This window comes from Hemitrygon akajei, chromosome 2 (assembly GCF_048418815.1).
Source record: "Hemitrygon akajei chromosome 2, sHemAka1.3, whole genome shotgun sequence".
Classification (NCBI taxonomy): Eukaryota; Metazoa; Chordata; class Chondrichthyes; order Myliobatiformes; family Dasyatidae; genus Hemitrygon; species Hemitrygon akajei.
In genome coordinates this window covers 100,277,992-100,293,501 of record NC_133125.1, presented here as the reverse complement: position 1 = coordinate 100,293,501, position 15,510 = coordinate 100,277,992, and the positions used below count along the sequence as shown (strand labels likewise).

Here is a 15,510-nt window from a genome sequence, read left to right as displayed (position 1 = left end):
TGATCTTCAAGTACACTGTGCCCACCTGGGTGAGCTGCATAAAGACATGCCCGAGAGATTTCAGGATCTTCTCTTGATTCAAATTCCAGATTGGGTAATAAATCCATTCCTGAACACCTGTCATAAGGAATGAACAGGAAGGATGGAGGATCTTGCTACAAAATGACTTTGAGCCAAAGCCAAGCTTCAAAAATTCATATCAAGACTTTTGGTTGCAGAAATAAATCTTTGTGAACTCTATTCTGCTCTGTAGTAAAAGGTTAAGACGTTGCCTGTGCCTTTCCAATATCATATTTAGTGGAGCGCAGTTTCAATGCAGTCACGCAGCTTCTTTCAAAGCAATGAAACAGCATGTTACTTAATGTGGGGATCTGAGACTCCTGAGTGACATTCAGCCTGATATTTAGAAGTTGCACCAAGCCCATCCAAATCACTGAAAGGTGAAAAGGCAATGAAGTAGTAAATAGTTGAACTACTAATGTATGCTCTAAAATTGTTGATGAAAATTGTTTCTACCTAATTAAATAAGGAGGTTATTTTATTTATAGCTTTAAATAGATCTGAATAATTTTTGCGCTGTGCATTACTGAGAATACTTTTTTCACTGTGCATCATAAATCAAAATTCTTTATAGTTTTTATGTAATGGCCAGAAAGGAAGGGGTTAGTGTTGAGGATGTGGTCCATGAGCCAAGGGGACAGCAACCAAAAAAGTTTGAGATCCACTTGTTTAGACTGGTATGAGTTTGGCATGGGTTAGAAGGGCTTAGACATTTTCTGTGCTTGATTACTCTATCATAAATGCTTTGTTTTATTTGGGTTCTTGTTGAAGGAAGAACCCAATGGAAGGAAGCAAGCCCTTCAGCCTATCTGCTTCACGCCAACCATGATGCCCTTGTGGGGTGGTTAGACTTGCCCATGTTTGGCCCATATCCTTCAAAACCTTTCTTATCCATGTACCTGTTCAACTACCTTTTATATGTCTTATTGTACCAACCTCAATATCTTCCTCAAGCAGCCATTCCATATACTGACCAACCTCTGGGTGGAAAATGTCACCCTATTAAATTAATAAAACCTATTAATAGGTTCCTATTAAATCTCTTCCTTGTTTCAGTCCATGTTTTGGGCTGAAACCTTTCTTCAGAGCTGTAAAGGAAGGGGAAGATGACAGAATTTAAAAAAAGTGGGGGTGGTGGAAGGAGGCTATCTGTAAGATAGGCAAGTAGGTAGGAAAGCGAAGGGTGTGGAGAAGAAGGAATCTGATAGGAAAGGAGAGTGAACTGTAGGAGAAAGGGAAGGAGGAAGGGCATCGGGGGGGGAGAGGTGTCAGAAATGAACCAAGTGACCAAGGGCAGGGTGGAAGTTGGAAACAAAAATTGATGAAATTGGGTCCATCAATGCAGTAGGCAGTGTAGCACAGAAAGAGCTGGGAAGCATCACCAGGGAAGACATGGAACATGGATTGTTCCATGTAGCCAACAAAAACGCATACATAGCTGGGGCCCATATGTGTGTCCACGGCTACACCTTGAGTTTAGAAAAAGTGGGAGGAGCTAAAAGAAGCTGTGAGGGTGAAGTCCAGTTCCACTAAACAGAGGAGGGTGGTGGTAAAGGGCAAATGGTTGGCTATGTTGTCCAGAACGAAGTGTAAATCTTGAAGTCCTTCTTGATGCAGGATAGAAGTGTTTAAGGGCTGGACATCCATGGTGAAAATGAGGTGATCAAGGCTAAGGGAATTGCAAGTCGTTGAAGAAATTGTGAGCATGTGAAGTGTCCTGGATGTAGATGGGAAGGGACTGAGCCTTTGGGGTGGGGGGGGGGGAATAGAATGGAATTGACATATGTGGACAAGAGTTCAGTGGGGCAGGAGCAGGCAGAAAACCCATTGTCTCTGCATGCTGTTTTCAAGGATAAGTGCCTTTGTTAGAAATTACAGTTTTGGAAAGACTGATTCACCTCATTTAACTGCAGATCAATCCATTTAATGTCAGTCAAGAAAAATATGCGATAAAGCATAAAAACACATTTAATTCTTACTTGAGGAGCATTGGAGCAGTCTTGCTGGCTTCAAAGTGGTCAGTGTGTTTGGACCCTTTAATGTGACCATTTTCAGAGTAGACAAGCATTGAGTAATGGTGGAAAAATTGTTATTTTTCTTTTACGTTTAATTTAAAAGCACTAAAAACACTACAGTTAAAAACATTAAAATTGTTAAAGCTAACATTCAATAATTAAAGCAGAACTACTTAACCTATCTCCACAGACCAGATACTTACCATTTATTTGAATAGAAACTATTATGCTGGCATGAGGTTTAAGCTGGCTGTACTGAAAGGTGGGGAGCAGCAGAAAATCATTCTGCCCTATTGAATTATGATCTCCCATGGTCACTCTGCTGATAAATTGGTGTTCTTCTATGTGAATAAAGTTTGGAGGATGTACCAAAAATAGGTGAACAAAATATGTACAATATGAGTGACTTCTATGTCAATTATCAGCTGTGACTTGATAACACCACCACTGACTGAGGAGACAAGCTCTGAAGGATGTGTCTGTCTATTTTGGTCTTAACAAGCAGCAAACAAACAAACCTCAAAAAAGTTCTCTGACACGTACAGTACTGCTAGAAAGTTTGTGAACCCTGTAGAATTTTCTTCATTTCTGCATAAATATAACCTAAAATGGGATCAAATTGTCATGTAAATCCTAAAACTAGATAGAGAACTCTATTAAATAAATAACACACAAAATTATTCTTGTTCATTTATTTATTGAGGGGAAAAAAGATGCACTATTACATGTATTTGTTGGAAAAAGTATGTGAACCTCTGGTGTAATGCCTTCTACAAAAGCTTTTTGGAGTTAGGTGTTCCAATCAGTGAGATGAGATTGAAGGTGTGAGTTGTAGAGGTGCCCTACCCTATATATATGTAAGACACACTAAGTCAGGTTACTGACAGAGCCTGCTCTTCTCAAGACAGATCTGTTTATGTGCACAATGCCTTGATCAAAACAACTTTCAGGGGACCTTAGAAGAGGAATTTAGAGATGCATGAAACTGGAAAAACATTTCTAAGGACCTGAATGTTCATCAGTCTGCAGTAGCAGAAATTGTCTACAAATGGAGGAATCTTAGTACTGTTGCTGCTGTCCTTAGGAGTGAGCATCCTGCAAAGATCACACCAAGAGCACAACATGCAATGCTCAAGGAGCTGGAAAGGAACCCAAGGGTAACAGCAAAATACCTGCAGACATCTCTTGAACTTGCTGAAGTCCCTGTTCATTTGTCCACTATAAGAAAAACAGGAATGGTGTTCATGAAAGGACACCAAGGAGGAAACAGCAAAAACATTGCTGCACATCTCAGGTTTGCAAAAGGCCACCTAGATGTTCTATGATGCATCTGGGACAATATTCTGTGGACAGATGAGATGAAAGTTTAACTTTTTTTACCATGAATTGCACATTGCTGTGTTTGGAGGACAAAAGGAACTGCACATCAACACCAAAACCTCATTCCAACTGTGAAGCATGGTGGAAGGAGACTATTTGTCCCATTAATGCTCTACTAGCTCTTTCCATCAGCCCCATATCCTTGCTTGTTTCTCTGTAACTTGTTCTTGCTCGTTTATCCTTCAACAACCCTCAGTTCTTCTGCACCTACCACCACCAGGGGTAATGTACTGTAGGCAATTAACACTTCAAGGAATGGCTGGGTTGAGTTGTTCTCTGATCTTGGCAATTTACTTGTGAACGTTTGTTACCATGAGAGGAGGCATCATCAGTGGGCTGTAATATGTGTATGTAAATTGCCAAGATCGGAGAACAACTCAAACCAACAATCAACTACCCAAACTACACACTTTCTGAATTATTTCCACTTCAAGAAATTCCCTCTAGAAACCGAAATGCACTGCTTCTTTGGCTGTTTCTTTCGCCTCGGAACTCCAGCTGATTGTTGGAAGAAATCTTCTTTTCATAAAGCCATATTAACTCTACTCAGTTGTTTTGCTGTTACCTTCTAAAACTGGATTCTAACGTTTTACCATTAAAAGTTGCTGGACCGACTAGCTCACTTCTTGTCTCCCCCTTTCTTGACTAATGACTATATATTTTTATACCTCATCATAAGACCCCAGTTTTGACTGGACTAGTTTCACTCTTGAAAAAACAACCATCCTGAGTCAGTCCTGAGGAAGAGTCTTGGCCTGAAACAATGACTGTTTATTAATTTCTGCAAATACTGCCTGACCTGATGAGTTCCTCCAGAATTATCTATGTGTACGTGTTGCTTAAATTAATTTATTCTGCAAAAGGTTCTCCCTGCAGTTTTTGAGTGAAAGCTTTTTCATATTTTGACTGTATCCTTGTAAAATTCTCAACATCTTGGAGTCACCAAGCAACATTCAAATAAACCTTAGACTACCATTTGACATCAGAATTAAGACCATCCAAAGAAGAACACATCTTTAGTGAGCGATTTACAAAGATCCTTTTGAACTGGATCTTTTACATTAAAGATTTAATACCTGAGTGCCTGAATTATGGGGTAAGGTTGGCTGGGCTAGTTCATTATTCCTTAGAACTTCGGAAAAGTAGGACAACCTTATAGAAATGTTTGCAGTTATGAGAGGCATATTTATCTATTATTGAGATACAGTGCAGAATAGGCCCTTTCAGCTGCGCCACCCAGCAATCTCCCAATTTAAACATAGCCTAATCATGTGCCAATTTAAAATGATCAATTAACCTTATCCAATGAGGAGCGTTTGATGCCTCTGGGCCTGTACTCACTGGAATTTAGAAGAATGAGGATGGGGATCCCAATGAAACTTATTGAATGTTGAAAGACCTTGATAGAGTGCATGTGGAGATAATGTTTCCTATGGTGGGGGAGTCAAAGACCAGAGGACATAGCCTCAGAATAGAGGGGTGACCATTTAGAACGGAGATGAGGAATTTCTTCAGCGTGAGAGTGGTGACTCTGTAGAATTCATTGCCACAGGCAGCTGTGGAGGGCAAGCCATTGGGTATATTTAAGGCAGAGTTTGTTCGATTTTTGATTAGTCAGGGTCCAAAGGGATATGGGAGGAAGTCAGGAGATTGGGTTTGAGAAAGAAATGGATCAGCCATGATAAAAGGGTGGAGCAGACTCGATGAGCCAAATGGCCTAACTCTGCTCCTGTATCTTCTGGTCAAGGAGCATCATGGTTTGGGGTTGCTTTGCTGCCTCAAGACCTGGACAGCTTGCAATCATTCAAGGAGCAATGAATTCAAATATATATCAAGACATTTTATAGGACAATGTCAGGGTAGCAGTCTGTCACCTGAAGCTTAATAGAAGTTGAATAATGCAATAAGACAGTGATCCGAAAGATAAGAGTAAATTAACAACAGAATGGTTTCAAAAGAAAAAAAATTGTGTTTTGGAATGGCAGAGTCTAAGTCCTGACTTTTCAAAATGTTGTGGAAGGACCTGAAGCAAGCAGTTCATGGAAAGGAAGCCCACCAGCATCCCAGAGTTGAACCAGTTTTGTAAGAAGGAATGGCCTAAAACTCCTCCAAGCCGATGTGCAGGACTGATCAACAATTACCAAAAACGCTTGGTTGAAGTTATTGCTGTACAAGGAGGTCACACCAGTTACTGAAAGCAGGTCTTTTGCTGTACCCTTGGGTTTTTTTCACCTCCTTCACCATTACACATTGTGCTCCTGGTGTGACCTTTGTTTTTGTGTTATTTATTTAATTTGGTTCTTTATATCTACTTTTACGACTTGCATGAAGCTCTGATCACATTTTAGGTCATAGTTAAGCAGAAATAGAGAACATTCTACAGGATTCACAAACTTTCTTTAATGTATTCTAGCATTTAACTACAGGTTAATTCAATCTCTTTTTCTTTTTCCTTGTTTTCTGTTTCCTTTCTTGAATAATATTGTTATGCTTAACTGCCATACAATCCAAATTGAGTAAAATCTGGAGTGTTAGAAGATGACAGCCAAAACATCTAACATCTCCATAGCCAGCTCTTACAGCTTACTGAGTTATATTAATTTTCTGTTGTTCTGAATTTTTTTACTTATACTTGTTACTTTGAGACCCGTAATTCCCTCTACTTCCAGGAATATTCTCGCGTGTTCTTACATGAAGTCAAAAACAAATTGGCTTTGAATTTTTTGCCAATTTGTTCTGAGTTGGGGTGTTGAGAAGGTGGAAAAGAACAATCGAGTTAAGGTATTGCCAGAGCTTTAATGGTGTGAAGCTCTAAATCAATCCAGATATATTAATTAAAAATTCATATGAATTTCTCCAAGTTTTGAATTGAGCAGTACATTTAACTTACTGCATTAGTATAACTCTCAGGTGATATGTCATTGTAAAATATTGTTAGCTGCAAAACAGTATTTTTATGAACTGCATGGTAATGTGAAGACTGATCAGTAAAACTAGTTAATGGCAGACATGTCAGATCTGAGATTGGGGGTGGCTTTGTAGCTGTTCATCAGGTGTGGGACAAGTTAATTGAAATAAGTAGCTTTTCAAAATTCGGCATCTGTCAGAGTTGAGTTTATTGTCATGCACAGGTGCAATGAAAGCATCACTTGCAGCAGCTTCACAGGCACATACCATCAGATACACAGCAGTCTCCTGAAAAACACAAATTAAACTTGAGTTCTGATGTAGGGTCACAGCCCGAAACATTGACTGTTTGCTCTTTTCCCTAAACAATGCCTGGCCAGCTGAATTCATTTCATTTGTCCTTCCCAAATAAAAATTAAAATATTAAAAAGATTATCTTTATTTGCCAAATGTACATCAAGGCATACAGTGAAATATCTTGTCTTGCGTTAATGACGAACACAGTCCAAGGATGTGTTAGGGGCAACCTGTAAGTATTACCATGCTTTCAGTGCCAGCATAGCATGGCCACAACTTACTAACCTGTATGTCTTTCAAATATGTGAGTAAACTGGAGCACCTGGAGGAAAACCACAGTCATGAGGAGAATGTACAAACATCATAGAGACAGTGGCAGAATTCAATCCCAGTCATATGTACTGGCGAAGTATTATACTAGCCCTTGTGCTGTAGTGCCATCCCTGCATGGTGGACAAGCTCATACATTTTCCAAATTAAGGACAATATGTTGTGTGTTTCTAGCATATTCTGTTATTTTTCAATTTTCAGCATTTGTAGTTTTTTTAATGACATACCACTGAGTCCTGTGGAGCTTCTCTGCAAATAGCTTTAAATGCCTTAAATGGAATTAGTGGAAAAGAAATTACCTAGAATGGTTAACTAGAACTTAACTGTGTTCTGAAAACACCAGTAATAATTATCATTTGAATATTATTGATAATATGATAGACTTTTAAAAGTGCATGTCTCCATTCAGACTGAAGCCTGGAAGGTAATAAGCATCTGCAGCTATTGGTCTCTTAATAGATTTGCTTTGGAAACTGACAAGGCAATCTTTTAGTAGCCCCTGTGTGAACCAGTAGCTGTGGTACTCATCGTTACTATTGAGAGGAAAAACATTTTGAAAGAATACATATCCACTTTTAACATTAGATTCAATAGAAAATAAGGTTTATGTTTTGGAAAATAGGATGCAGAGAGTTTTCTAGAAACACAATCCTTTCGTAATGTGGCAGTGGCCTGTACCCATAAACTTGTAAAAAAAAAACAATTTATAAATTACCTTCATTGCTATCTTATTTGCAATTAGTGCCACTTGGAATGAAAATAAAATGTTCAGCAAAGCAATCCTTAACCCAGGAATTGCCATCATTATTGGATCTCTCTACTTTTTCTTGCCAAAGCTTTGTTTTTTTTAAAATCCTTTTTGTACTTTTTCTTCCCAGCAGTGCTAGACAGCTAGAAGCAGTTTTCTTCTAATGTTCTTTTTCCAGTCCAGTAATGAGGAGCACTTTGATTTTAAACTTTCTGCTTTCTGATAAGCATTAGTAAACACTTGTAGCTCAATTAAGTCCAAATTAAAGCAAAATGGTTTTTGCTTTTGACAAAATATGTAGAGTTGTGCAATGGTGGTTGCTCATAACTTTATTTACTTATTTTACATTGGTTATACAGGTTCACATGACATTGAGAAAACGATTCTGCCACCATCTCCCTGGTAAACCATTTGGAGTAGAAGTTCAGTACAAGTAAGTGATTAATGAATCAGCAACATTGTAATGTACTGCACTCACCACACTTTAAATAACTAACCTAAAAATGGATAATTTCTTTTGAAGTACTTATAACTGGATATATCTTTTGTTTTGGATAAATTTCTTGCGTATGTATTTTTGAAAATTTCTAACACTAAAATTTCTTGTTAATAGAAATACTAGAAAGCTAAACACTTTTTTAACAAAAAGAGAAAAGGTTGAAAATACTTAGCAATTCACTCAGTATCTGCTGCAAGAGAGAGAGGGAGAGTGGATATTTTGGATTAATGACCTTTTGATAGAACTAATTATTTCCAGAATTTGCTCTTTTTATGATTGTGATGTTTTGCCGCTAGCAGTTGTAGACATTTTTGTGGTTCGGTGTAAAATAGAGTCCAGCTACTCAGATATTTGCTTTATTTGGTCAATAGGATAATTATTCAGTGTCATTCTGTATATCACAGCTTTGATGAAGCTTGATTTTTTTTTCTTTCCTAGTTGTAAGCTATAATTTCTTATTGAGAGTGCTTTTGGTTGGTTGAACATATGTATTCAGCAAATTTAGCAGTGCAGCAAATCTAGGATCTGTTGGAAAGCAGCTAATACTAACAATTTCATTCAATAGAATGTCACATGGAATGATAAGGAGGTTGGTCAGGGCAAAGCAAATTTTGGAATACTAAGTTGGAAGGTAAATCATTAAGGATTGTCTTCTGTATATTAGAACGTCGAACAGTACAGTAAAGGAACAGGAGCTTCGGCTCATAATCTTGTTATGAGCCAAATAAATTACTAACCAAATAGGTAACTAAGCTAATTTCTTCTACCTACACAATGTCCCTATCCTTCCATTTTCCTTATTCATATGCCTATCTAAACATCTCTTAAAAGTCCTTACCACTATCCCAGGCAGTGCACTCAAGGCACCAACTACTCTCTGTGTTTAAAAAAAATCATAAACAAAAAAAATGTTTCCTTTACATCTCCTTAGAAATTACCCTGTCTCACTGTAAATACATGCCTTCTGGCGTTAGGCATTTCAGCTTTGGGTGGGGGGGGAATACTGTCTGCCTACTCTATCTATGCCTTTCATAACCTTATAAACCCCTATCAGATCTCCCCTCAGCCTCCGCCACTCCAGAAAAAATAACCTAAGTTTGACCAACCTCTTATTAGAGCACATACCCTTTAATCAAGGCAGCATCCTGGTAAACCTCTTCTGAAGCTTCTCCAACGTCTCGATGTCCTTCCTATAAAGGGGTGACCAGAGCTTTATGCAATACTCTAGATGCAACCTAACTAGAGTTTTATTAAGCTGCAACATAATTTCCTGATGTTTGAACTCAGTGCCTTTACTAATACAGGCAAGTATGCCACATGCCTTCTTAACCACCCTATCAACTTGTATAGCTGCTTTTAGGGATTTAAGAACTTGGATGCCAAGATAGCTCTACTCATCAACACTGTTAAGTGTCTTGCCCTTAAGAGTGTACTCTCTCTTTACATTTGATCTACCAAGGTGCAACATTTCATATTTGTCCAGGTTAAACTTAATCTGCCACTTTTTCCGTTCATATCTGCAACTGATCTATATCCTGCAGTATTCTTTGCCAGTCTTCTACACGATCCACAACACATTGATCTTAGTATCATCTGCAAACTTACTAATTCACCCATCTACATTTTCATCCAGGTCAAAGGTCCCATTTCAGATCTCTCTGCAGAACACCACAAATCACTTATGTCTAGAAGGTAGTGGTCCTTTGACCATTACCCTTTGTCTTCTATGGGGAAGCCTGTTGATTTCATTGATGCATTGATCTCAAGCATCTTAAACTGCAATCCAGTTTAAGAATATTTTGTGAGTACAGTGTTTGAAATGTGCTTAAAATATCCAGAGGAAACAATGGTTTTATTAACTGGTCTTTATATTTATATTTTTATTCCCAGAAAAGTCTTTTTTTAGGTATTGTATAATTATATAATGTACTTTTGTACTGTAAACTGTATCTTGTTGCTGAAAGAAACAAAACTACGATTTCAAATAATTAAATTTACATAGTGATTTTGATGTACAAAGATAACTTTTTTTTAGACTTCAATGATCCTTTCCAGTTTAATGGCTTTTATTCGTTGTCTTCTTTCCCACAGACTGATTCAACATTAATGTTACAAAACCCGCCATTACTTCGCTTAACTTGTCTTCATATGTCAACTTGCATTGAAACAGAAGTAGCCATAATGGCTCCTAAATCTGTTCTAACATCTAATTAAATCATGATAGACCAGTATTTCACCCCCATTTATCTGCCTTATTTTTGCCATTGTTCTTGATGTGCTTACTTTGTTTTCTCAGTCTTAAAAGTTTAACTTGTGTAAAAGGTTGCAACCCTTTGATGGAAAATGTTACTGATTTTTACTTCCCATTGCGTGGATCCTGATTTCACTCATAATTTTAAAATACTTTTTGTCCGATTATATTAAGTTCTACTAAATAGAATGGTTTTATGAAAGAAAGTCTCTGGAAATAAAGACCCATGCACTTTCTAATCTTTTTGATCATGCATTAACATTTTGTAGTTGGTACACATTGGCATCACTATTGCATCACCATTATTCCTAGCGACTACCATTAAAAACCCTGACCCAAGGTATGTAGACTTGCATTTCCTTGCATTCCCATGGCTTTGCCCAACCAAGATCCCACTACTGTCTTCACAGTTTACAGGCAGTCCCCAGATTATGACAGGGTTGCATTCCTGGGAACCATTCATAAGTCAAAAATAAACAAAAGGAATGGGAGAGGCTAATGGAAATAGTTTGGAAGGGAGTGTGAGCAGGAATGGGAAGAACAGTTGCCAACTATCCTCACTTTCTCAATGAGTGAGTAAAAGAGCCTGTTCAAAGTAATTTTAGAGTACATATATGTCATCACATACAACCCTGAGATTTATTTTTTGCAGGCATTCACAGGAAATGCAAGAAACACAATAGAATCATTTGAAGTGGCACAGTAGCATAGTGGTTTGCACAATACTTTGTGTTACAGGCGACCTGGGTTCAATTCCTACTGTTGCCTATAAAGAGTTTGTACGCTCTCCCCGTGACTGCATAGGTTTCCTCCCAGAGTCCAAAGACATACCAGTTTGTAGGCTAATTGGTCATTGTAAATTGTCCCATGATTCGGCTAGGATTAAATCGGGATTGCAGGGCAGCGCGGCTCAAAGGCATCAGAAAGGCCTATTCTGTGCTGTATCTCAATAAATCAAATATAAGTAAATAAAGACGACTCCCAACAGGATGGATAAATAATCATTGCGCGAAAGACAATGAACTGTGCAAACACAAAAAGTAAAAAAAAGGAAAGAATAATAAATACATAAATAAACAAACAAGCAATAAATACTGAAAATATGAGATAAAGAATCCTTGAAAGTGGGTCCATAGGTTGTGGGAACAGTTCAGTGATGGGGCGAGTGAAGTTATCTGTTCTGGTTCAAGAGCCTGATGTTTGAGGGGTAATGCTATTTCTGAACCTTGTGGTATGGGCTCTGAAGCTCCTGTACCTTTTTCCTGATGGCAGCAATGAGAAGAGAGCATGACTTAGGTGGAGAGGGGTCCTTGATGATAGATTCTGCTTTCCTGCAACAGCGCTCCCAACTCCGCTTAGCTCCACCTAGCCCCCAATTATTACAGTCAATAATTAGTGTGGGGGATGTGGTGGGGAGAGGAACACATGGGACTGTCTATTCCCACTCTGCAGAAGATCCTTACAACCCAGCAGCAGCCCAATCCATCTCTGTCTTTTCAAATGCTCATTAATATATGTAGAGTGTCATTAATTCTGGAGTTCATAACCTGAGGAGGATCTCCGCTTTGCCTCTTAATTAATATACTTAAAAATCTACCTTTTCATTGACATTATTAACACTGAGCATTTTGGTCCCAGTACAGATTTTGAGATGAGATTGATTTTGATTTTGATTGATTTTGAGATTAATAGGTGTGCACTAAGGCAGGACTTAGTGCACACCCATTAATCTCAAAATCAATCAAAATGTACATTTTTATTAACTTGTATTTCTTACTGCATTGTTTATTTTATCAAAATGGATGTCTAAGTTGATTATTTTTAATGACAATGGCTAAAGACACCAACCTTAAGTTTTTTTTATTGATTTTTTAATGCATTTTCTACAACACTACAAAAAAAACCCCCAAGAACGAAATAGGAAATTAATACAGTGCAAGATAAACATACAATGGTGATATAATACAGAATATAATAATTGAAAAAGCACCCAAATTGAAGTCGTGTAAAGTTAGTATCCACCCCCACCCCCGCAAGAAAAAAAAACTCCACACCAACCAGAGCAAAATGTAGGAAATATAAATCGGAACATTCAAACCCCCAAAACTGTAAATACAATTAAAAACAGAAGATAATAATGCGTACTACCAAAAAAAAGCTGAAAGCAAGGGACTGAAAAAGAAACTTAGTCAAAAGGAAAGTTATGAAAATACTCAATAAAAGGTCCCCAGGCCTTATGAAACTTTATGTCCGAATTAAGAATTGAGTAATGAATTTTTTCAAGATCTAAACAGGACCACTTAAATTTGTGAGCTGGAATGTAAAGGGATTTAATCACCCTGTTAAAAGGAGGAAGGTATTCTCACATATTAAACAACTCAAAGCTGACATGGCTTTCCTTCAAGAAACTCATATTCGTTGTTTTGATAACTCCCGGCTTCTGTCAAAGTGGGCGGGTCAGCATTTTCATTTATCCTTTGCTGCTAAAGCTAGGGGAGTCTCCATTCTTATTAACTCAAATATTCCTTTTGAACTCCATAATAAAATATCTGATACAAATGGCCGTTTTATTATTGTTTCTGGTAAACTATATAACACTAAAGTTGCACTAGCAAACCTGTATGCCCCCAACTTTGATGATGTTAACTTTTTTGAACGTTTTTTTTCCTCACTACCAGACTTAAACTCATACTCTCTTATACTGGGTGGTGACTTCAACAGTTGGTTAGATCCTAATCTGGATCGATCGTCCCCTGTTACCAGATCACCTCCTAAATCTGCCTTAGCTATCCTATCGTTTCTCTCTAATTTTGGTATCTCTGATATATGGCGTTTCCTTCATCCTACTGAGAGAGATTATTCTTTTTTTTCACATGTTCACCATACCTTCACTAGAATTGACTATTTCTTACTCGATAACCAACTTATTCCATTTGCCTACTCTTGTGACTATCAGAGTATACTGATTTCTGACCGTGCCCCAATTACTCTCTCTCTGAACTTTCCTGGTCTCCCTCAGAGGAATAAACACTGGCGATTTGATTCAACTTTATTATCGGATGATGATTTTAAAAAATTTATTAAGGATCAGATAACCTTTTATTTTAACACTAATACATCACCTGAAGTGTCATCCCAGATTGTCTGGGATGCCATGAAAGCATATCTAAGGGGTCAAATAATCTCTTACACAGCAAATCTCAACAGAAGATCCTGTGCAGATCGATTAGACCTCATTAACCAGATTAAAGAATTGGATCAACTATATGCTCAAACTAAGAACCCTGAACTATACAAGAAGCGTGTTGAACTCCAAACTAAATTTAATCTTCTGTCTACTCAACCTGTCGAACGCCAACTTCTCAAAAGCAAGAGTTGCTTTTACATTCATGGGGATAAGTCTGGTAAATTTCTAGCCAATCAGCTGAGGCATTCCAAAGCCAAACAACATATTACAAAGATCCGGAAGGAGAACGGAGACTTTACATCGGATCGTTTAGAAATTAATGACACATTTAAACATTTTTATTCTCGGCTTTATTCCTCTGAATCTTTGAATGACAATATCTCTGTTGATCAATTTTTAAAGAATCTGAATATCCCTTCACTTTCATCTGATTTTAAAGCCAAACTTAATGCGCCTATATCATCAGAAGAAATATCTTTTGCAATTTCTGCACTGTCCTCAGGGAAATCTCCTGGACCTGATGGGTTCCCTGTAGAATTTTATAAATCATTCTCTTCACTTCTTTCTCCTCAGTTACTTTCAGTATTATCTGACTCGTTTAATTGCGGCAAATTGCCACCCTCTTTCAATGAGGCATCTATTATTCTTCTATTAAAAAAGGACAAAGACCCAACAGAGTGTTCCTCGTATAGGCCGATTTCTTTGCTCAATGTTGATGTAAAGATCTTAGCTAAAGTTTTGGCTCATAGATTAGAAACCGTTATTCCCTCCATTATCTCTGATGACCAATCAGGTTTTATTAAAAACCGTCTCCCTTTTTTTTAACATTCGGCGTTTATTTAGTATCTTATACTCACCTCCAACTGGGATTCCTGAATGTGTTATTTCCCTCGATGCGGAGAAAGCATTTGATTGTATAGAGTGGAACTACCTTTTTGCAGTCTTAGAAAAATTTGACCTAGGTCAAAGTTTCATCTCTTGGATCAAATTGCTGTACCTGTGTCCTACTGCTTCTGTTTTAACTAATTTTCAGAAATCCCAGGTATTTAATCTCAAACGTGGCACCCGCCAGGGATGCCCCTTAAGTCCCTTTCTCTTTGATTTGGCTATAGAACCTTTGGCGATAGCATTTCGAAATTGTCCTGAATTGACAGGGATTTGGAGAGGGGGTGTTGAGCATAAAGTTTCTCTTTATGCTGATGACTTATTACTCTTTCTCTCAAATCCGTCTACATCCTTACCTCTAATGTTTTCACTTCTTGACCAGTTTAGCCAGATCTCTGGCTATAAACTTAATTTACATAAGAGTGAACTTTTCCCAATTAATAAAGAAGCACAAGAACTAATATTTTGTGATCTCCCTTTTAAAGTAGTCCATAATCAATTTACTTATCTTGGAATTACAGTCACAAGGAAGTTTAAAGATCTCTTTCGTGAAAACTTTGTCAATCTTTCATATACTATAAAAGAGAGTCTGGTACAATGGTCACCTCTATCTATGTCTTTGGTAGGTTGTATTAATGTTGTTAAAATGTATGTTCTCCCCAAATTTTTATGCTTATTTCAATCTATCCCAATTTTTATTCCTAAATCTTTTTTTGATTCCTTAGACAATTATTTTGTCATATCTGTGGAAGAATAAGTGCTCTAGAATTAATAAAATTCATCTCCAAAAATCTAAAAAAGAGGGTGGCATGGCTTTACCTAACTTTCATTTATATTATTGGGCAGCTAACATACGTTGTGCTACCTTTTGGTCTTTCTTCCATGGCCAACCCGAGTGCCCTAATTGGGTGGCAATGGAGTTGAGCTCCACTAAAGAATTATCTATCTCTG

General features: G+C 37.6%; 1 protein-coding gene across 2 annotated transcripts in view; it reads left to right on the top strand.

Annotated features, from left to right (window-relative positions):
* The window catches only part of orc4 (origin recognition complex, subunit 4), a 114,605-nt gene that overhangs the window by 27,682 nt on the left and 71,413 nt on the right, over nt 1-15,510 (top strand). For both annotated transcript variants that reach the window (XM_073026162.1, XM_073026152.1), the window contains one exon: nt 8,097-8,170. In XM_073026162.1, coding sequence (XP_072882263.1) covers nt 8,097-8,170 — 74 coding nt within the window. The remainder of the gene's footprint in view (nt 1-8,096; nt 8,171-15,510) is intronic.